General features: G+C 44.8%; 1 protein-coding gene across 1 annotated transcript in view; it reads left to right on the forward strand.

Moving 5' to 3' along the window:
• Positions 1 to 23,515, forward strand: part of FAM174A (family with sequence similarity 174 member A) — a 139,603-nt gene that overhangs the window by 76,413 nt on the left and 39,675 nt on the right. Inside the window, exon 2 of the mRNA XM_063964070.1 lies at positions 440 to 571. Coding sequence (XP_063820140.1) covers positions 440 to 571 — 132 coding nt within the window. The remainder of the gene's footprint in view (positions 1 to 439; positions 572 to 23,515) is intronic.

Here is a 23,515-nt window from a genome sequence, read left to right on the forward strand (position 1 = left end):
GAGAGTAGGTGGTAGGGAATACATACAATTTGCTGGCGGTCAGGATGCCGGCGGTCAGGATGCCGGCGGTCCCGACACTGACGATGTCAACGTCGGAGAAGGTATTTCTACATCTCTCCCCTACCCTAACCCTAGGGCTAACCCTTGGTGGGGGGGGGGGGCTAGGGCTATAACCCCCGCCCACCAGTGCATAACCTTAACCCCTCCCCCGGGCCCTAAGCCTGAACCCCAATACCTTCGGAATGACGGCTGTCGTGGTTCGGCGCCGTTCTCCTTAACGCATACCAGTAGTAGTACTGAGGTAGCAACTTGAACACATCTTGTATTTGTAGAGTGTACTAATATGGGCTTTATGTTCTTTGATTAAACATGATTAGAGTGGAATAACTTGTGCTGTGATTTTCTCCATCTGAATCGTACATATATTTATTGGTTTTAGAACAAGACGAAAAAATAAGAAGACCAGAAAATATGGCGTACTGGACACAAATATTGGAAATATGGAGCTAACTCCCTTGGACCAGGAGGATATAGATGATGATACTTTGTTTGATGCCAATCATCCTCGCCGGTAAGCACTTGTATTCTGCTACCTTACGTTTGTTGAAATGGGTTGTGCAGTCCTTGTCCTGAGAGAGAAAATATATTTGAACTCAAACAGCTGTAATGAATGCGTTTAGCTGTGCTTGTAGTGGACACTTGGAAATGGACAGAATAGACAGCAGCTCATACTGACATGCTGAGTATATATTAAGCATACACATTAATTTATCAGAGTGTCTTTATTTTATTGTAAGCAATACATCTGTAGACTATTTGCTGTTGAACAATGAAAACATCACTTTTATGGTCTGCTGCCATAACTCTGTAAAATGAAACAGCACAGATAGAGGTGAAATAACTAGGAGGTAGTGGTAATGATAACCTATGTATCCCCAAAGTGGAGTCTCTTCATTATTCGTGTCCTTACAGTGCACTATGGTTTGATTACCTGTACATGTTGTACCCAGATAAAATTTGCACCTAACTACTCTCGCCCTACTGGTGAGAAATTAGCAGTAGTTGGAAATCAAAAAACACTCCTATCATTTATTTATTTTTTTCTTCTTTTTTTTTTGTTATTAAATTCTCTTTTTCTGCTGCCAGTCTGTACAAAAATTAGCATCTATTAAAGTTGATTCGAACACGTTCACCTGTAATTTTACATGTATCAGTTGAGTTTAAAAAGACTGTTGTCAGAGATGCATGCTCTGCAGAACAGCTAACCCTTAGGGCTCTGTCATTTAGAGTACATGCAGTAGGTTTAGACCATAATCCGCTTACCAAAATAATGCATGCATCAGGGTCTTTTACTTTCCCTAACCCTTCTGTTTACATAGCGTGTTATAATATTCACCAGCCTGTGGTCACACTTCAAGTCTCAACAAGCTGTTAGTGTTTGTGAAGAAGCTGCTAATTTACATTTTTGTAAACAAAAAAACAAGGCTGTATTCCTCCAAAGCAAATAACTGCTATAAATGCTTTATATAGAGGTTCTAGCCACTTTAATATATTAAAATCAGAACTTGCGAAACTGCAACTAAACAGGCATCTATCTATCTATAGACCCGTACACACTGGGTGACCTCCTCTAATTACCAGACAGGTCCATATTGCAGTTTGCATACTAGTATTGATTTATGGAATCATATTTATAAATTATATTAATATTGAATATATCATATGTGATTATTAATATATGGATATATTTTAATTAATATGCGTTTATCATATATATTTGCAAATATATATTATGTCAGGCTTACAAACTAAGTGGATGATAGATATATGCAGTCCTTATACATATGACTTATGAAATTCTGAAGTTATGATTCCTTAAAGAGAGTTCAAACTTGAGATTACCGCTCTTACCATCTGATTGTTTATTTACAGGCAAAATCAAATCATACAGAATAAGATATACACAGTGGTGACATATATACTAATAATATTTATGCTTCCTTTAATTATAGAATAAACATAACATAAACTTAGACGATTACTAACATAAATTGTATACTTGCAAGTTACCGTCCTAAAGATCCTTTCCTTTCTGTCCTGCACCAAGCTTCCGTCTGCATCTTCTACTTCATTTCCTGTTCTCCTTCCTCCTGCTACTAATTTACTGACTGAATTCATGTTCATTTATACCTAACTTAACCATTTCAAACTGGCATATTCCTATTGGTTTCCTTGTAACTGATAATTGCCAGATTCCAAAGTGTTGTAAAACATGTCCAGTTGTTCTGCCTCAAGGTGGCAAACAGGACATGTAGTCTAGGGTCATAAAATGTAGTCCTTCCATATACATCAAAGATATTCCTGTGGTTATTTGAAGTGTAACAATATTTGTTTGCCTCGGGTGTTGGCATCAACAATTGGGACTTGTTGGTACAGTGGAAGTTCAATAGATCTTGTGTTGTCATTATCTCTGGCCTGCAGTATAACTGGGCAATACAATAGGCCAGCTAGTTTATAATTGCCAAATCTTCATTCTGATCTAAATGTACACCTGTGGATTCCAGTGTCCATTTAATTGTAAATGCATTCTTTGTTATACTGCAACTTCTCTAGCCTCATTTAGGGCTAGAGCAGTATAAACCTGTCCCCTACACAATGTCTCATAATCTTGCAGTAAAATACAAATACACATCTATATGCGCACATATACAAAACATTATTTCTTAAATCATCTAAACATTTAACTTATATGTTCAAACCTATTTCATATCTATTCATTATTATAAAATATATCCACTATACTATTCACTATGGTTAATTCACCTAATTATATTTTAATTTAGACAATATCCATTACCCTAATATTATATTAACTGCGAACAATTACCTATATGGCAACAGTCGCCCCCTTGTGGACATGATAAATTATTTTGATTGGCCACACATTAAACTAGCGTAATTTGTTTCCAATGTATTTTAAAATATTTCTTCAAAACATTACTTTTGTTGTAACCATAATATAAACCATAAGTGTAATAATAACGATTGTACATTTTAAAAATCTCTAAAGTAACTTAGCTTACCTAACCTTATTTTACTTTATTTTAACTTAAGAAGACCATGACTGAGGTTTTATTCAGTATTATCATGAGGAAAATATTTGATACAGGCATTTGAATACCATAGCTCAATTGTAGACCGTTTTGGTTGATGTGTTTTGGACACTTTCTTGTTGCCCGCAATGATTTGCTGGGAGAGGACTGTCATCTGCGTGGTTTGCTTGCCATTGGAGACGCCTTGCGTTAGCATTATGGAGGTAGTTGAAGTAGAATTCTTCATAGTAGCTGCCAAGTTGCTTGCCATTTGCTGTTTGGTGCAGAGGGATGTGTACTTTAGGTGCTGTGGTCTTGAACTCTTGATTTGTTTCTTCACCACAGTTTGCAACTCAGTACCTGTGATGACCCTCAGTAATATAGTCTTTATACAGTTTTTAGCCTTTTGTGTGCTTTAAATGTTTCCAATGCTACAGTTGTGACAAGTGCCCATATCTTAACTCCATCTTTGTTGCTTTGCACAAAGCAGGTTGTGATGTTGAGTAGAGCAGTCATATATGAAACAAGGTCTTTTTTTCTACTTCTTTCTTTCCTTGCTTGTTTAATAGTAGGTCTTAATTGTCTTTGGGCAATAGTATGCAAAAACCCGGTGTAAATAAAATCTACCTAAAATCTAGGTTTTCCTCACTGAATAAATTTCCATACAGCCTCAGGTCCCCTTATTCTACCTATATGCTGTACTATCTATTTCTCTTACGTCCTAGAGGATGCTGGGGACTCCGTGAGGACCATGGGGTATAGACGGGCTCCACAAGAGACATGGGCACTATAAAGAACTTTTAGTATGGTTGTGCACTGGCTCCTCCTTCTATGCCCCTCCTCCAGACCTCATTTAGATCTTGTGCCCAGAAGGAGATAGGGTGCATTACAGGGGAGCTCTCCTGAGTTTCTCTGAAAAAGAATTTTGTTAGGTTTTTTATTTTCAGGGAGCACTGCTGGCAACAGGCTCCCTGCATCGTGGGACTGAGGAGAGAGAAAATCACGTGATAGCACTGTCAGCAGTGTTCATTCCGGGAGTGGACAACTGGGAAGCAGACTTCCTCAGCAGGCACGACCTCCACCCGGGAGAGTGGGGACTTCATTCAGAAGTCTTCCAACTGATTGTAAACCATTGGGAAAGGCCACAGGTGGACATGATGGCGTCCCGCCTAAACAAAAAGCTAAAAAGATATTGCGCCAGGTCAAGGGACCCTCAGGCGATAGCTGTGGACGCTCTAGTGACACCGTGGGTGTACCAGTCGGTTTATGTGTTCCCTCCTCTTCCTCTCATACCAAAGGTTCTGAGGATAATAACTATAAGAACTATACTCATCGTTCCGGATTGGCCAAGAAGGACTTGGTACCCGGTACTACAAGAAATGATCTCAGAGAACCCTTGGCCTCTGCCTCTCAGACTGGACCTGCTGCAGCAGGGGCCCTGTCTGTTCCAAGACTTACCGCGGCTGCGTTTGACGGCATGGCGGTTGAACGCCGGATCCTGATGGAAAAGGGCATTCCGGTTGAAGTCATTCCTACGCTGATAAAAGCTAGGAAAGATGTGACAGCAAAGCATTATCATCGCATATGGCGAAAATATATTGCTTGGTGTGAGGCTATGAAGGCCCCCACGGAAGAATTTCAGCTGGGTCGATTTCTGCACTTCCTACAGTCAGGAGTGACTATGGGCCTAAAATTGGGATCCATTAAAGTCCAGATTTCAGCCCTGTCGATTTTCTTTAAAAAAGAACTGGCTTCACTGCCTGAAGTTCAGACGTTTGTTAAGGGAGTGCTGCATATTCAGCCCCCTTTTGTGCCCCCAGTGGCACCTTGGGATCTCAACGTTGTGTTGGATTTCCTAAAATCACATTGGTTTGAGCCACTTCAGACCGTGGAATTAAAATATCTCACGTGGAAAGTGGTCATGCTTTTGGCCTTGGCTTCGGCTAGGCGGGTGTCAGAATTGGCGGCTTTGTCCTGTAAAAGCCCTATCTGATCTTCCATATGGACAGAGCAGAATTGAGGACGCGTCCCCAATTCCTCCCTAAGGTGGTATCAGCGTTTCATTTGAACCAACCTATTGTGGTGCCTGCGGCTACTCGGGACTTGGAGGCCTCCAAGTTGCTGGACGTAGTCCGGGCCCTGAAAATCTATGTTTCCAGGACGGCTAGAGTCAGAAAGACTGACTCGCTGTTTATCCTGCATGCACCCAACAAGCTGGGTGCTCCTGCTTCTAAGCAGACTATTGCTCGCTGGATCTGCTCCACGATTCAACTTGCACATTCTGAGGCTGGACTGCCGCATCCTAAATCAGTCAAAGCCCATTCCACGAGGAAGGTGGGCTCTTCTTTGGCGGCTGCCCGAGGGGTCTTGGCTTTACAACTTTGCCGAGCTGCTACCTGGTCGGGATCAAACACGTTTGCAAAATTCTACAAGTTTGATACCCTGGCTGAGGAGGGCCTTGAGTTTGCTCATTCGGTGCTGCAGAGTCATCCGCACTCTCCCGCCCATTTGGGAGCTTTGGTATAATCCCCATGGTCCTTACGGAGTTCCCAGCATCCACTAGGACGTCAGAGAAAATAAGAATTTACTCACCGGTAATTCTATTTCTCGTAGTCCATAGTGGATGCTGGGCGCCCATCCCAAGTGCGGATTGTCTGCAATACTTGTATATAGTTATTGCCTAACTAAAGGGTTATTGTTATGAGCCATCTGTTAGTGAGGCTCAGTTGTTATTCATACTGTTAACTGGGTATAGTATCACGAGTTGTATGGTGTGATTGGTGTGGCTGGTATGAGTCTTACCCGGGATTCCAAATCCTTTCCTTATTGTGTCAGCTCTTCCGGGCACAGTTTCCCTAACTGAGGTCTGGAGGAGGGGCATAGAGGGAGGAGCCAGTGCACACCAGTAGTCCTAATTCTTTCTTAGAGTGCCCAGTCTCCTTCGGAGCCCGTCTATTCCCCATGGTCCTTACGGAGTTCCCAGCATCCACTACGGACTACGAGAAATAGAATTACCGGTGAGTAAATTCTTATTTCTCTGACGTCCTAGTGGATGCTGGGAACTCCGTAACGACCATGGGGAATAGCGGCTCCGCAGGAGACTGGGCACAAAAGTAAAGCTTTAGGACTACCTGGTGTGCACTGGCTCCTCCCCCTATGACCCTCCTCCAAGCCTCAGTTAGATTTTTGTGCCCGGCCGAGAAGGGTGCGTTCTAGGAGGCTCTCCTGAGTTTCTTAGAAAAAGTTTAGTTTTAGGTTTTTTATTTTCAGTGAGACCTGCTGGCAACAGGCTCACTGCATCGAGGGACTAAGGGGAGAAGAAGCGAACCTGCCTGCTTGCAGCCAGCTTGGGCTTCTTGGCTACTGGACACCATTAGCTCCAGAGGGACCGAACACAGGCCCAGCCTCGGAGTCCGGTCCCAGAGCCGCGCCGCCGGCCCCCTTACAGAGCCAGAAGCAAGAAGAGGTCCGGAAAATCGGCGGCAGAAGACATCAGTCTTCACCAAGGTAGCGCACAGCACTGCAGCTGTGCGCCATTGCTCCTCAGGCACACTTCACACTCCGGTCACTGAGGGTGCAGGGCGCTGGGGGGGGGCGCCCTGAGCAGCAATAAAAACACCTTGGCTGGCGAAAATACATCACATATAACCCCCAGGGCTATATGGATGTATTTTAACCCCTGCCAGAATCCATAAAAATGCGGGAGAAAAGTCCGCGAAAAAGGGGCGGAGCCTATCTCCTCAGCACACTGGCGCCATTTTTCCTCACAGCTCCGTTGGAGGGAAGCTCCCTGGCTCTCCCCTGCAGTTACTACACTACAGAAAGGGTTAAAAAAGAGAGGGGGGCACTAATTAGGCGCAGTATTAATAAAACAGCAGCTATAAGGGGAAAAACACTTCTATAAGGTTATCCCTGTATATATATAGCGCTCCGGTGTGTGCTGGCATACTCTCCCTCTGTCTCCCCAAAGGGCTAGTGGGGTCCTGTCCTCTATCAGAGCATTCCCTGTGTGTGCTGTGTGTCGGTACGATTGTGTCGACATGTATGAGGAGGAAAATGGTGTGGAGGCGGAGCAATTGCCTGTAATGGAGTTGTCACCCCCTAGGGAGTCGACACCTGAGTGGCTGAGCTTATGGAAGGAATTCAGTGACAAAAATGATGACATGAGACAGCCGGCTACTCAGCTTGTGCCTGTCCAGGCGTCTCAAAAGCCATCAGGGGCTCTAAAACGCCCGTTACCTCAGATGGCAGATACAGACGCCGACACGGATACTGACTCCAGTGTCGACGATGAAGAGACGAATGTGACTTCCAGTAGGGCCACACGTTACATGATTGAGGCTATGAAAAATGTTTTACATATTTCTGATAATACAAGTACCACTAAAAAGGGTATTATGTTTGGTGAGAAAAAACTGCCTGTAGTTTTTCCTGCATCTGAGGAATTAAATGAAGTGTGTGATGAAGCGTGGGTTTCCCCCGATAAAAAACTGATAATTCCTAAAAGGTTATTAGCATCATACCCCTTCCCGCCAGAGGATAGGGCACGTTGGGAAACACCCCCTAGGGTGGATAAAGCGCTCACACGTTTGTCTAAACAGGTGGCACTACCGTCTCCGGATACGGCCGCCCTTAAGGAACCTGCTGACAGAAAGCAGGAGAATATCCTAAAATGTATATACACTCACACGGGTGTTGTACTGCGACCAGCAATCGCCTCAGCCTGGATGTGCAGTGCTGGGGTGGCGTGGTCGGATTCCCTGACTGAAAATATTGATACCCTAGATAGGGACAGTATATTACTGACTATAGAGCATTTAAAAGATGCATTTCTATATATGCGTGATGCACAGAGGGATATTTGCCGACTGGCATCAAGAGTAAGTGCGCTGTCCATTTCTGCCAGAAGAGGGTTATGGACGAGGCAGTGGTCAGGTGATGCTGACTCCAAAAGGCATATGGAAGTATTGCCTTATAAAGGGGAGGAGTTATTTGGGGTAGGTATATCAGACCTGGTGGCCACGGCAACTGCTGGGAAATCCACATTTTTACCCCAGGTAGCCTCTCAACATAAGAAGACGCCGTATTATCAGGCGCAGTCCTTTCGGCCCCATAAGGGCAAGCGGGCAAAAGGCTCCTCATTTCTGCCCCGTGGCAGAGGGAGAGGAAAAAGGCTGCAGCAAACAGCCAGTTCCCAGGAACAGAAGCCCTCTCCCGTTTCTGCCAAGTCCTCAGCATGACGCTGGGGCTTCACTAGCGGACTCAAGCATGGTGGGGGCCCGTCTCAGGAATTTCAGCGTGCAGTGGGCTCACTCACAGGTGGACCCCTGGATCCTTCAGGTGGTATCTCAGGGGTACAAATTGGAATTCGAGACGTCTCCCCCTCGCCGTTTCCTAAAGTCTGCTTTACCGACGTCTCCCTCCGACAGGGAGGCGGTATTGGAAGCCATTCACAAGCTGTATTCCCAGCAGGTGATAATCAAGGTACCCCTCCTGCAACAGGGAAAGGGGTATTATTATTCCACGCTGTTTGTGGTACCGAAGCCGGACGGCTCGGTGAGACCTATTTTAAATCTGAAATCCTTGAACACTTACATACAAAGGTTCAAATTCAAGATGGAGTCACTCAGAGCGGTGATTGCGAACCTGGAAGAAGGGGATTATATGGTGTCTTTGGACATCAAGGATGCTTACCTCCATGTCCCAATTTACCCTTCTCACCAAGGGTACCTCAGGTTTGTGGTACAGAACTGTCACTATCAGTTTCAGACGCTGCCGTTTGGTTTGTCCACGGCACCCCGGGTCTTTACCAAGGTAATGGCCGAAATGATGATACTCCTTCGAAGGAAGGGAGTTTTATTTATCCCTTACTTGGACGATCTCCTGATAAGGGCAAGATCCAGGGAACAGTTGGTAGTCGGGGTAGCACTATCTCAAGTAGTGTTGCGGCAGCACGGTTGGATTCTCAATATTCCAAAGTCGCAGCTGATCCCGACGACACGTCTTCTATTCCTAGGAATGATCCTGGACACAGTCCAGAAAAAGGTGTTTCTCCCGGAGGAGAAAGCCAGGGAGTTATCCGAACTAGTCAGAAACCTCCTAAAACCAGGCCAAGTGTCAGTGCATCTATGCACAAGGGGTCCTGGGAATAATGGTGGCTTCCTACGAAGCAATTCCATTCGGCAGATTCCACGCAAGAACTTTCCAGTGGGACCTGCTAGACAAATGGTCCGGATCGCATCTTCAGATGCATCAGCGGATAACCCAGTCACCAAAGACAAGGGTGTCTCTCCTGTGGTGGTTGCAGAGTGCTCATCTTCTAGAGGGCCGCAGATTCGGCATTCAGGACTGGGTCCTGGTGACCACGGATGCCAGCCTGCGAAGCTGGGGAGCAGTCACACAGGGAAGGAATTTCCAGGGCTTGTGGTCAAGCCTGGAGACATCTCTTCACATAAGTATCCTGGAGCTAAGGGCCATTTACAATGCTCTAAGCCTAGCAAGACCTCTGCTTCAAGGTCAGCCGGTGCTGATCCAGTCAGACAACATCACGGCAGTCGCCCATGTAAACAGACAGGGCGGCACAAGATGCAGGAGGGCAATGGCAGAAGCTGCAAGGATTCTTCGCTGGGCGAAAAATCATGTGATCGCACTGTCAGCAGTGTTCATTCCGGGAGTGGACAACTGGGAAGCAGACTTCCTCAGCAAGAACGACCTCCACCCGGGAGAGTGGGGACTTCACCCAGAAGTCTTCCACATGATTGTGAACCGTTGGGAAAAACCAAAGGTGGACATGATGGCGTCCCACCTCAACAAAAAACTGGACAGGTATTGCGCCAGGTCAAAGGACCCTCAGGCAATAGCTGTGGACGCTCTGGTAACACCGTGGGTGTACCAGTCAGTGTATGTGTTCCCTCCTCTGCCTCTCATACCCAAGGTACTGAGAATTATAAGACGGAGAGGAGTAAGAACTATACTCGTGGCTCCGGATTGGCCAAGAAGGACTTGGTACCCGGAACTTCAAGAGATGCTCACAGAGGACCCGTGGCCTCTACCTCTAAGAAGGGACCTGCTCCAGCAAGGACCCTGTCTGTTCCAAGACTTACCGCGGCTGCGTTGACGGCATGGCGGTTGAACGCCGGATCCTGAAGAAAAAAGGCATTCCGGATGAAGCCATCTCTACCCTAATCAAAGCCAGGAAGGATGTAACCGCAAAACATTATCACCGCATTGGGCGTAAATATGTTGCGTGGTGCGAGGCCAGGAAGGCCCCTACAGTGGAATTTCAACTGGGTCGATTCCTGCATTTCCTGCAAACAGGAGTGTCTATGGGCCTAAAATTAGGATCCATTAAGGTTCAGATTTCGGCCCTGTCGATTTTCTTCCAAAAAGAACTGGCTTCAGTTCCTGAAGTTCAGACGTTTGTCAAGGGGGTGCTGCATATACAGCCTCCTTTTGTGCCTCCAGTGGCACCTTGGGATCTCAATGTGGTTTTGGGGTTCCTAAAATCACATTGGTTTGAACCGCTTAAATCTGTGGATTTGAAATATCTCACATGGAGAGTGGTCATGCTGTTGGCCATGGCTTCGGCCAGGCGCGTGTCAGAATTGGCTGTTTTATCTTATAAAAGCCTTACCTGATTTTTCATACGAACAGGGCAGAATTGAGGACTCGTCCTCAATTTCTCCCTAAGGTGGTTTCAGCGCTTCACCTGAACCAGCCTATTGTGGTACCTGCGGCTACTAGGGACTTGGAGGACTCCAAGTTGCTGGACGTTGTCAGGGCCCTGAAAATATAAGTTTCCAGGACGGCTGGAGTCAGAAAATCTGACTCGCTGTTTATCCTGTATGCACCCAACAAGCTGGGTGCTCCTGCTTCTAAGCAGACTATTGCTCGTTGGATTTGTAGTACAATAGAGCTTGCACATTCTGTGGCAGGCCTGCCACAGCCAAAATCTGTTAATGCCCACTCCACAAGGAAGGTGGGCTCATCTTGGGCGGCTGCCTGAGAGGTCTCGGCTTTACAACTTTGCCGAGCAGCTACTTGGTCAGGGGCAAAAACGTTTGCAAAATTCTACAAATTTGATACCCTGGCTGAGGAGGACCTGGAGTTCTCTCATTCGGTGCTGCAGAGTCATCCGCACTCTCCCGCCCGTTTGGGAGCTTTGGTATAATCCCCATGGTCCTTACGGAGTTCCCAGCATCCACTAGGACGTCAGAGAAAATAAGAATTTACTTACCGATAATTCTATTTCTCGTAGTCCGTAGTGGATGCTGGGCGCCCATCCCAAGTGCGGATCGTCTGCAATACTTGTACATAGTTATTGTTAACTAAATCGGGTTATTGTTGTTGTGAGCCATCTATCCAGAGGCTCCTCTGTTATCATGCTGTTAACTGGGTTCAGATCACAGGTTGCACGGTGTGATTGGTGTGGCTGGTATGAGTCTTACCCGGGATTCATAAATCCTTCCTTATTGTGTACGCTCGTCCGGGCACAGTATCCTAACTGAGGCTTGGAGGAGGGTCATAGGGGGAGGAGCCAGTGCACACCAGGTAGTCCTAAAGCTTTACTTTTGTGCCCAGTCTCCTGCGGAGCCGCTATTCCCCATGGTCCTTACGGAGTTCCCAGCATCCACTACGGACTACGAGAAATAGAATTATCGGTAAGTAAATTCTTATTTTTTTCTGGAAAGGAGACATGGACAGTTTAATCCAATTCTGTGATCAATTAAATCTAAATGATAGGAACATCATTTTCACTTTTGAGAAAAGCAAAGTCGAGATTAATTTTCTGGATCTATCAGTCTACATCAAAGATAACAAGATCCATACAAAAACTTATAATAAACCAACGGACTCAAATAATTATATTTCCAAAGAAAGTGAACATCACAGGAATTGGCTTAATGGTATACCCAGGAGCCCAATTCTTAAGAATACGGAGGAATTGCAGTGAGGACACCGTCTGCCTGTCTCAGATCAACAAACTGAAAAGTGCCTTCATTGAAAAGGGATACCATTCGGACAACCTCGAGATGATTCAAGCTGACACTATGAAGATGGATAGGACATCTCTCATACACCGAAAGAAACAGAACAGAAGCAAAACTAATCTCTCGAATCATTCACAATGGTCCTTCATCACTGGTTATGACCATCAACACAAAAAGATAGAATCTGTTATCAGGAAACATTGGCACCTATTATGTATGGACAACACATTTAAGAATATCATTCCCAAGAAACCCACATTCATATACTGGAAAGCATCCAACCTAAAGAACAAGTTAGTACGGAGTGCATTACCACAAAATAAACATTAATCCCATCAGAACCAGTGGGTTCCATAGGTGTGGACTTGGCCCACCATGCAGACAAATTAAGACTGAGACATCTAAATATACAGAAATTACTGCCAATGGAACCACCTTTAAAATTAAAGATTTTATCACATGCCACACCAGCAATGACATTTATCTCGTGGAATGTACATGCGGCAAGATCTACATTGTACATCAAGGGCTCTTAAAACCAGATTAGGCGAGCATTTACGAAACATCAAGAACGGTCTCCTGACCCACAATCTGTCTGAACACTTTAAATTAGAACATAACTGTTCTTTTACATCTATAAGAAAATTTGTTGGACTTCAACACATCAAATCCACTTGGCGTGACAGAAACATTGAAAGGAATTTAGCCAGGGCTGAAATGAAACATATATAAACTTCAAGCCTTATGTCCAAATGGATTGAATAAAGACTTTGAACTGAAATGGTTTTTGTAACTAGTATCCCCTTTTGTCCCTTTACATCAGCTTTATTTATATTTGTATTGTGTAAGCAACCTAGGATTTAGTTTCCAACTTGTTTTAATTACGGTAGTTCTTTCCTTCTACCTCTCTTTTCTTTTCTCGAAGTGCATGGAAAAATTTCCACCTGTGGTTTCGGAAACTGACACGAACTTGATTGCCACAGTTGGATTATTTAACCTAAAGGATAAATCAAATAAGGACTTCATATGTTCTGAACTCAAGGACTATAGTCTTTATTATTGATTATTTTCTATAATTTCTCTACAAACACATGAGATGTCATTCCCCTAATTAGGCACTGTTATCTACAAGAATTTACTTTTACCCCATATGGGTTTCAGCATTACCATCGTTTTCAGTGATATCTACACCCCACTTCCTGTTAATATCAATGGCACTTCTGTGTCTTATCATTATCGGTTATGTGACCATCATCTCGGCACTACAAAGGTCCTATCATCTTTTTACCCAGTAATCAATGGTCATAAATTTCCACCACTACTTGCTACGCCTGGTATTTCTTATCAATTTACCAGGGTAATGTTTTCACATATTGTTATTATTATCAGTGGATGCCCCACTTCCGCCATCTCGTCACATTCTGCGGCGTCACATGCCCCACTTCCGGTTTCGTAATTTCCGGATGACTGTACTTCCACCGAGCGGCACTTCCGGCCGTCTGTCTGTAGATGCCTTACTCTGTCTATCAAATACACAGCTAACTAGTGGTTAATTCACACAATAGAGTGTTTTACAAGTCCGCGGTGCCTTGTAAAAATCCTTAGCACCCACTTCCGGTTTCATCATTTCCGGTCCACCGAGCGTCACTTCCGGCCATTCGGCCGTCCTGGTTAAACACCACACTCCATGCCTAATAACTTTAGCAATTAGATTTCACAGTTGTTAAGCTATCCATTACACCTATTGTTAGTTTATAGAGTCATTAATAAGCCCAATGAGCTCTGTATCAGTTCCAAGCACGCACTTCCGGTTCCGTTGACCCCTGAACCGAAAGTAGTTACCTACCATCTTTAAAAGCCCTGCGGAAGAGATTACATATCTCGAAACGCGTTGACTACTGGACATTTGCATTTTGGGACCAGGACTATTGCTGACTATCCTTCATTGGTAAGCTTAGGAGCCAGAGCAGGGTGAAGTCTGGACCACCCTGCCATGTTATACCATCTGCGGCTCCTTTGCTACCATTTTGGTGCGCTTTTGTCTTAAATTTGTTTTGTGACATTCATTTTAAGTGTCTTTTGCATATGTTATTGTATTAAATCTTTTATTTGATTTTAAACATTTGCCATGATGTCACCATTATTAGAAGGGTGATTTTATGATCTACTTAGTTGAAATACCCATGTTTAATACTAACCATTGCTTTGGCATATGTATGTAGCCACTGGAAGAGGGCTCCCAGGTTACACCATTCTGCATTCTGACATACGTTTATTTTGGGGAAAGGAGAACCCCTAGGTGTACCCAAGGCAGCCCACTTCCTTTCTAGCGCCCAACGAGTTCCTCCACTTTTTTTCAAACTTCCAGAGATCTCATATACAGCAACACTATTTCTCTTTGTAGTGTTAGGTGTTCTTATCATTTCAGCTTGCTTGCTGAGTGTTTTTGTTATCGCTTCATGAGAGATCTTGCCAGTTTGATTACAAACTGCCAGGCTTTTTGCTTTTGCTTCAAACTTTTTCTGCCCTTTAAGGGACTTTAATAGTGAATGCATTTTTGCATTCATTTTCATGCATACTTTACTAAGACATGAGGTAATCTGCTGATCATTCTACAAGTGACCATTCCACACCGGGAACTGTTAATAGTACTGGGAGCTAAGGACGGCTGCCGCGGATATACATCTGACCGCCGGCTGGGATTTCCCTCACTGAGGATGTGGCCAGCCAACTGACGGCATAAGCGGTTAACCAAGTGTCCATATACAAGTGGCTCCAGCCTAGTTCGGCAGTACCAGACACAGTGGCTAAACACAGGTGAGCGGGGAGCTAAGGACAACAGGCGGGACTCCACATATCTGAACCGTCGGCGAGTCTCCTTCAGTGGAGACGCAGGCAGACAGCTGACGGCTGGAGTCTCCGGTGCACACGTCCGTATACAAGCGGCTCCAGTTCACTACACCCAGGGACATTCAGATACAATTGATAAAGAACGGGTGAGAGACTGTCATCAATTACTGCTGTGCGTAGTGGAAAAATATATATCCGTATTGTCCGGATAAACTGAATTGGGACGTTAGTCTGCTTTTTCATGCTAATTGAGCAAATATTGGAACTATGAGACATTGTTTCTGAATACCCACGTGTGGTTTTTCTTAAGAGACTGTGTTCTAATTATTAGATCAGTTTCATAGAGCTGATTGATAGCATTTCATTTAATCTAATATACTGCATTGCAGGTTAATATATGAGATTTTCTCAATATGGTACTAAGGTACATTTTAATAAAGTGTATTTTTGGGAGATATCCATGTGCACAAGTGTATATAACGTACAGTTAAGAATTTAAGTGAGCTCACTGAAAAGTTGTATGTAGGATTTTATTGATTTTTATACACAGATAATATTGAAATAAATAATAGATAAATATGATAACGAGTGATTTCATTTATATATGCACCTTGGACTAATTTAGCGCAATACAGTCACTTTTTCTATTTATACTTTACTAAGACATGAACCTGATTCCTCTTTACACTTCTGTTTAGCTTCTAAAGTCGCAGTTTTGCAAATTTTCCTTAATACCACTGCAACTTTTTGCATATTCAACATTGCACTCATTTTACAATGCTATATTTATATATTGCTTATTTTTAGTACTCAATGGGCGGTATCAAATGATATATCACGCCCAAACTCCTTCCCAAAGTGATCCCCATTATCGCGCATATTGCGCCCATAGTAATTAGGTTTAGCTGCGTAAAAAGTTGGGCGCCCTCGCTACCCCAGGGGTAATAAGCTGAAATGATTATACCACTCATCAGCAGAAACAGAACGGGTGTGGAAGAGGGTGAAAAGAATTGAATACCGCCCAATATATCCTCTCCTTAAGAATGACCAGTTTCTTAAGGTTCCTCTAATATCTGGTACATACATTCATTTATTTGGAAGTACTAATTGACATTCACACTGTGCACATATTTTATTCTAGGCCTTTAAATTCTTTATTTGTAACCTATTCCGCTGTGATCTTGTAATTTGTCGGCGGGCTTAGAGCCCTTTGTGCCGCTTCCTAATAAATATTGAATTAGTTAAAATAATGTTTCTCATACGTCCTAGAGGATGCTGGGGTCACATTCAGAACCATGGGGTATAGACTGGATCCGCAGGAGACATGGGCAGTTTAAGACTTTCAAAGGGTGTGAACTGGCTCCTCCCTCTATGCCCCTCCTCCAGACTCCAGTTTTAGAATTGTGCCCAGTGAGACTGGACGCACTACAGGGAGCTCTACTGATTTTCTCTGAAAATACTTTTTTGTTAGGTTTTTTATGTTCAGGGAGGCTGCCGGCAACAACGGGAGTCATTCCGAGTTGTTCGCTCGTTGCCGATTTTCGCGATGCTGCGATTTGTTGCTAATTGCGCATGCGCAAGGCACGCAGGGCACATGCGCTTAGTTATTTAACTAAAAACTTAGCAGTTTTGCTGAGGATCCTGCTGCGCTTTTCAGTCGCACTGCTGATCGGTGAATGATTGACAGGAAAGGGGCGTTTCTGGGTGGTAACTGGCCGTTTTCCGGGAGTGTGCTGAAAAACGCAGGCGTGTCAGGGAAAAACGCGGGAGTGTCTGGAGAAACGGGGGAGTGGCTGGCTGAACGCAGGGCGTGTTTGTGATGTCAAACCAGGAACTAAACGGACTGAGCTGATCGCAATCTGTGAGTAGGTCTGGAGCTACTCAGAAACTGCAAGGAATTATTTAGTAGCAATTCTGCTGATCTTTCGTTCGCAATTCTGCTAAGCTAAGATACACCCCCAAAGGGCGGCAGCCTAGCGTGTGCAAGGCTGCTAAAAGCAGCTACCGAGCGAACAACTCGGAATGAGGGCCAACCTCCCTGCTTCGTGGGACTAAGGGGAGAGAAGTTATGTCCCACTTCCAGTGAGTTCAAGGGCTCTGCTTCTGGCTACAGGACACCATTAGCTCCTGAGGGTTTGATCGCTGTGTACGCTCAGATGCTCGCTCCCACAGCCTGCCGTCACCCCCTTACAGAGCCAGAAGACAGGTGAGTAGCAGAAGAAAAGAAGACTTCAGTGACGGCATTATGAGGTACCGCGCGGCGGGCGAGAACGCTGTGCGCCATGCTCCCGTTTCACAGGCAGTGCAGGGCGCGCGGGGGGGGGGGGGGGGGGTGCCCTGGGCAGCATGTATAATTCCTCTTTTTTTGGCTGGCAGAAGGGGACATTAGTGCCTAGACACTGTCCTACCCCCGCCAGAGACATTCATTATTTATTTAAGAGCGGGAAGAAGCGCGCCATTACGGGGGCGGGACTTCTTCCTCACTCGACCAACACAGCTCAGCGCCATTTTCTCCTACATAGCGGAGACGCTGGTCCTCCCTCACTGCTGACACAAGTCTCTGTGCTAAAAAAGGGGGGGCACAGTGTAATTTGGGCAGTGTATTTCAGATAAAAGCGCTGTAAGTGTTATCATGATTCTATTCACAGGCTTTGTATGATTGCGCTGAGTTGTGAGCTGGCAAAAATCATCTGTGTCCATTGGACAGTCTTACTGTGGTCTGTCTCATATAAACCGGTGTGTCTGTTGGTGTTTGATACATGTGTGTCGACATGTCTGTGGCTGAATGCTCTTCCCAGGAGGAAGCTATATTAGGGACACAGACGTATGAGGGGATGACCGTGTCTGCACCGCCGACTCCTGCTTGGTGAATGTCTTGAATGCAAATATGGAGCATATCAGTAAGAGATTAGAAATGTTACATACTGATTCTGACACGGATTCCAGTGTCGGCTATAGTGATTCCAGTTTAGATCCAAAATTGGAAAAGAGCATTCAGTACATGATTAACATATTCAGTACATGAATAACATAAAATGTTATCTTGCCCAGTTGCTACTCCCTGATACCGACACAGATACTGATTCCTGTGTCAACCAGATTGTTTCCTGATTAGATCCAATATTGTGCAATTATGGATGTATTACCGTCACGGAAAACCCTGCTGTTCCTGACGGAGGGTCTATATATGTATGTGGATTAATATATGTTTATAGTGTTCACTCTAGGAGTGAAAAGGGGCAGGGCGCCGGACTCCGGGGGCACATGTGCGCGCGCCCGAAACGGGGCGCGGCCACGCAAATTAGGGTGCGTGGCCACGCCTACGTCATTTTAGGGGCGGGGCGGCCCACAGACGCTACTATAGAGAGCGTCTGTGGCCGGCGACGTCACTGTTGGGGGCGTGCCCAGCACCTCCGTCGGTGCTGGGCTTCCCCCAGCCCTCTCCCAATGCGTGAATGGATGCCGCGCGCATGCGCACGGCATCTTTACACGCCGGGAGGGCAGGAAGCGGGCGGCTGTTCTAGCAGGGCGCCACAAAAGGGGCAGGGCGGGTTTTGCCTGCTAAAAAACGGGCAGGGTGCGGCGCCCTGCTAAAACAGCCTAGAGTGAACACTAGTTTATATGTATATATATATGTATATATATATATATATATATGTATATGTATGTATAGATATATATGGATAGCTAATCTCAGGTACTGAGCACTCTGAGAAAGAATCCTGGATGCTTCCGATGGTTATTCGTTCCCGCCGCGGACAGAATAAAGTGTGAGTCACGCCCTGCTCTGCATGGGACCATGTCACAAATCCAGTGGATCGTATACAGGAAGCTACGCTATATCTTAGCTATGTAACCACGGGTACCTTACTTAGACCTGCCATGGCAGGCGCATGGGTGAGTAGTAGTATTCAAAAATGATAGGATACCCTGTTGTCCGATATAGATACCCTGGAGGGAGAGGAGATACTCCTTACGTTGGGTCATATCAAGGATGCTGCGCAATGCTTATGTGAGACTGCAGGGGAATTGGACTCTTAGATTCACAGGCCATTTCTATAGCGGTCTCGGCTAAGCGGTCGTTGTGCATTCACCAGTGGAATGCTGATGCTGACTCCAAGAAGAAATGGAGCCTCTTCCCTATGAAGAAGAAGCCTTGTTTGGTGATGGCCTAGTTGTTTGATCTCAGCAACGGCAGCAGGTAAGTCAACCTTCGGGCCCTATGGTCAAGCACAACAAATGAAGACGCATCATTATCGGATGCCGTCATCTCGACCCAATAGTTGCACAAGAAGTTAGATTCCCTTTTCTTTGCAGGTTTAGGAAAGGGAAGAGGTCCGCAGTCTCTTCCAGATCACAAGTGCAGAAACCATCCTCTGCGTCCGCCGAATCCACCGCATGCCGCTGGGGCTCTCTTGCGGTCAGTTCTGGATTCATTCGGACAACTGGCAGTTTTCGAGACGTTTCCACTCAACGATTTTTCATATCGGCCTTACAGTTCTCCGAAGAACAGGGAGGTAGTATGCGACGCAATACATTGTCCTGGTTCCCCCGTCACAACAGGGTGAAGCCGTTTAATCAAGCCTTTTTCGTGGTCCTGAGACCGGACAGAGGCCAATTCTAAACGGAAATTTTTACCAAAAGAAACTCGAATTCAGGATGGAATCTCTCAGGACAGTGATTTCCAGTCTGGTGGAAAGAGTTTTCATTGTTTCGATAGACATAAAGGATGCCTACTTACAGATTTCCATTTTCCTCGGCATCACTGAGGTTTGCAATTCAGAATTTTCATTGACAGTTTCAGACGTTGCCGTTTGGTCTATCCACGGCTCCAAGGATTTTCACCGACATAATGGTGGGAATGATGGTTCTCCTTCAAAAGCATGGAGTCACGATTATCCCGTACTTGGACGATCTACTGATAAGGGCGAGATCCAGGGACCAGTTGGTGCAAAACATTGCACTATCCCTGACAGTTCTTCAACAACATGGTTGGCTCCTGAACTTGCCAAAAGCAGAGTTAATTCCAACAACGTGGCTGTCGTTTTTTGGGAAGGATAATGTACACAGAACTACAAAGTTTTTCTTCCACGGAAAAAGGCTCTGGAACTTCAGAGCCTGGTCAAACATGTTCTGAAACCAGCAAAAGTGTCAATCTATCCATGCATTCGGTTGCTGGAAAAGATGGTTGAAGCCTATGAGGCCATTCAGTTGGCAGATTTCATGCCAGAGTATTCCAGTGAGACCTGTTGGACAAGTGGTCCGGATCCCAACTAGACATGCACCGAAGGATTATCCTGTCTTCTGAGACCAGAATCTCGCTCTTGTGGTGGCTACACAGCTCTCACCTCTTAGAGGGGCGCAGGTTCGGGATCCAGGACTGGATCTTGGTAGCCATGGATGCAAGCCTCAGAGGCTGGGGTGCAGTCACACGGAGGAAAATCTTCCAAGGAAGATGGTCAAGTCAAGAAACTTGTCTCCACATAAACGTTCTGGAGTTAAGGGCCATTTACAACGGCCTTCTGCAAGTGGAACATCTTCGCAATCTGCCCGTATTGATCCAGTCGGATGATGTAACAGCAGTAGCGTACATAAACCGCCAAGGCGGAACAAAAAAGCAGAGCGGCGATGGCAGAAGCCACAAAGGTCCTCCGTGGGGCGGAAAGACATACAAACGCTCTGTCAGCAATCTTCATTCCAGGAACTTCTTCAGCAGACATGATCTCCTTCCAGGAGAATGGGGCCTCCACCAAGAGGTTTTAGCTGAGGTGACAAGTCGTTGGGGAGTTTCCTCAAGTAGACATGAGGGCATCTTGTCTCAACAAGAAGATTCAGAGATATTGTTACAGGTCGAGAGACCCTCAAGCAATAGCAGTGGATGCACTGGTGACACCGTGGGTGTTTCAGTCGGTGTATGGTTTCTCTCCATTTCCTCTCATTCCAAAAGTTCTAACAATCATAAGAAGAACAAAGATTCAAGCAATGGTCCCAGAATGGCCAAGGAGGGCTTGATATCCAGATCTTCTGGAATTACTCATAGGAGATCCCTGTCCTCTTCCTCTGCGCGAGGACCTACTACGGCAGGGGCCGTGCGTGTATCAAGGCTTACCGTGGCTACGTTTGACGGTTTGGCTGTTGAGCACAAAATCCTAGCTCTGAGGGTAGTCCCAGTGAAGTCATTATCACACTTATTCAAGCCAGAAAAAGGGTAATGTCTAAACATTACCACCGTAGTTGGAGAAAATATGTTCTTGGTGTGAATCCAAGAAGATTCCTACGGAAGAGTTTCAGCTAGGATGTTTCTCCATTTTCTAAAAGCAGGTGTGGATGCGGACCTAAAATTGGGCTCAATTAAGGTACAGATTTCAGCCTTATCGGTTTCTTTCAGAAACAATTGGCCTTCCTTCCAGAAGTTCAGATTTTTGGGAAGGGCATGTTGCACATCCAACCTCCATTTGTGCCTCCTGTGGTACCGTGGGATCTTAATGTGGTGTTGCAGTTCCTTTCATCACATTGGTTTGCACCTTTACAGAAGGTGGAGTAGAAGTTCCCCACTTGAAAAGTGGTCATCCTGTCGGCCTTGGCTTCTGCAAAGCGAGTGTCTGAGTTAGCGGCCTTGTCTCACAAGAGCCTTCTTTGATCTTCCATGAAGATAGAGCAGAATTGAGGACACGTCAACAATTTCTGCCGAAGGTGGTTTCAGCTTTCCACATGTACCAACCTATTGTGGTGCCTGTGGCCACTGACGCCTTCGTTGAGTCAAAGTTTTGAGATGGTCAGAGCTTTGAAGATTTATGTCGCCAGACCGGCTCAGATTAGGAAAACAGAGGCTCTGTTTGTCTGGTTTGCTCCCAACAAGGTGGGGTGCCCTGCTTCCAAGCAGACTATTGCACGCTGGATCTGTGGTACGATTCAGCATGCTCATTGCATGGCTGGATTGCCGTTACCGGAATCGGTGTGAGCTCATTCTACTAGGAAGGTGGACTCGTCTTGGGTGGCTGCCGGAGGGGTCTCGGCATTGTAACTTTGCCGAGCAGCTACTTGGCAAACACTTTTGCTAAGTTTTACAGGTTTGGTACCTTGGCCGATGATGGCCTCAAGTTTGGTCATTCGCACTCGCCCGCCCGTTCTAGAGCTTTGGTATAACCCCATGGTTCTGAATGTGACCCCAGCATCCTCCAGGACGTATATGAGAAAATAGGTTTTTAATACCTACCGGTAAATCCTTTTCTCTTAGTCCGTAGAGAATGCTGGGCGCCCGTCCCAGTGCGTACTGTTTCTGCAGTTATTACTGGTGGCTACACACATGTTGTGTTATCGGTTCTTGTCAGCATGTTGCTGAAATCGTTCATTCCATTGGCTTGTATTCTGTTGAATGCCACATTCTGCGGCATACTTGAGGTGTGAGCTGGTAAGACACATTTATCCTAGGTTATACAAAATACAAGATAAGATAACACAATAGTAATAAGTTGTCATAGATATATCCCCACTGTGATTCTGCAGATTTGGTAGCCAGTTTATAGCGTCTGCTACTCCTTTATAAATATTATAATCAGAATCAGCAACATCAAGTCCCTTTGTGTTCGCCAATATTGATTTATGGAATCATATTTATAAATTATATTAATATTGAATATATCATATGTGATTATTAATATATGGATATATTTTAATTAATATGCGTTTATCATATATATTTGCAAATATATATTATGTCAGGCTTACAAACTAAATGGATGATAGATATATGCAGTCCTTATACATATGACTTATGAAATTCTGAAGTTATGATTCCTTAAAGAGAGTTCAAACTTGAGATTACCGCTCTTACCATCTGATTGTTTATTTACAGGCAAAATCAAATCATACAGAATAAGATATACACAGTGGTGACATATATACTAATAATATTTATGCTTCCTTAATTATAGAATAAACATAACATAAACTTAGACGATTACTAACATAAATTGTATACTTGCAAGTTACCGTCCTAAAGATCCTTTCCTTTCTGTCCTGCACCAAGCTTCCGTCTGCATCTTCTACTTCATTTCCTGTTCTCCTTCCTCCTCCTGCTACTAATTTACTGACTGAATTCATGTATATTTATACCTAACAACCATTTCAAACTGGCATATTCCTATTGGTTTCCTTGTAACTGATAACTGCCAGATTCCAAAGTGTTGTAAAACATGTCCAGTTGTTCTGCCTCAAGGTGGCAAATAGGACATGTAGTCTGGGGTCATAAAATGTAGTCCTTCCGTATACATAAAAGATCTTCCTTTGGTTATTTGAAGTGTAACAATATTTGTTTGCCTCGGGTGTTAGCATCAACAATTGGGACTTGTTGGTACAGTGGAAGATCAATAGATCTTGTGTTGTCACTGTCTCTGGCCTGCAGTATAACTGGGCAATACAGTAGGCCAGCTAGTTTATAATCGCCAAATCTTCATTCTGATCTAAATGTACACATGTGGATTCCAGTGTCCATTTGATTGTAAATGCATTCTTTGTTATACTGCGACTTCTCTAGCCTCATTTAGGGCTAGAGCAGTACAAACCTGTCCCCTACACAATGTC

This window comes from Pseudophryne corroboree, chromosome 1 (genome assembly GCF_028390025.1).
Source record: "Pseudophryne corroboree isolate aPseCor3 chromosome 1, aPseCor3.hap2, whole genome shotgun sequence".
Lineage (NCBI taxonomy): Eukaryota > Metazoa > Chordata > Amphibia > Anura > Myobatrachidae > Pseudophryne > Pseudophryne corroboree.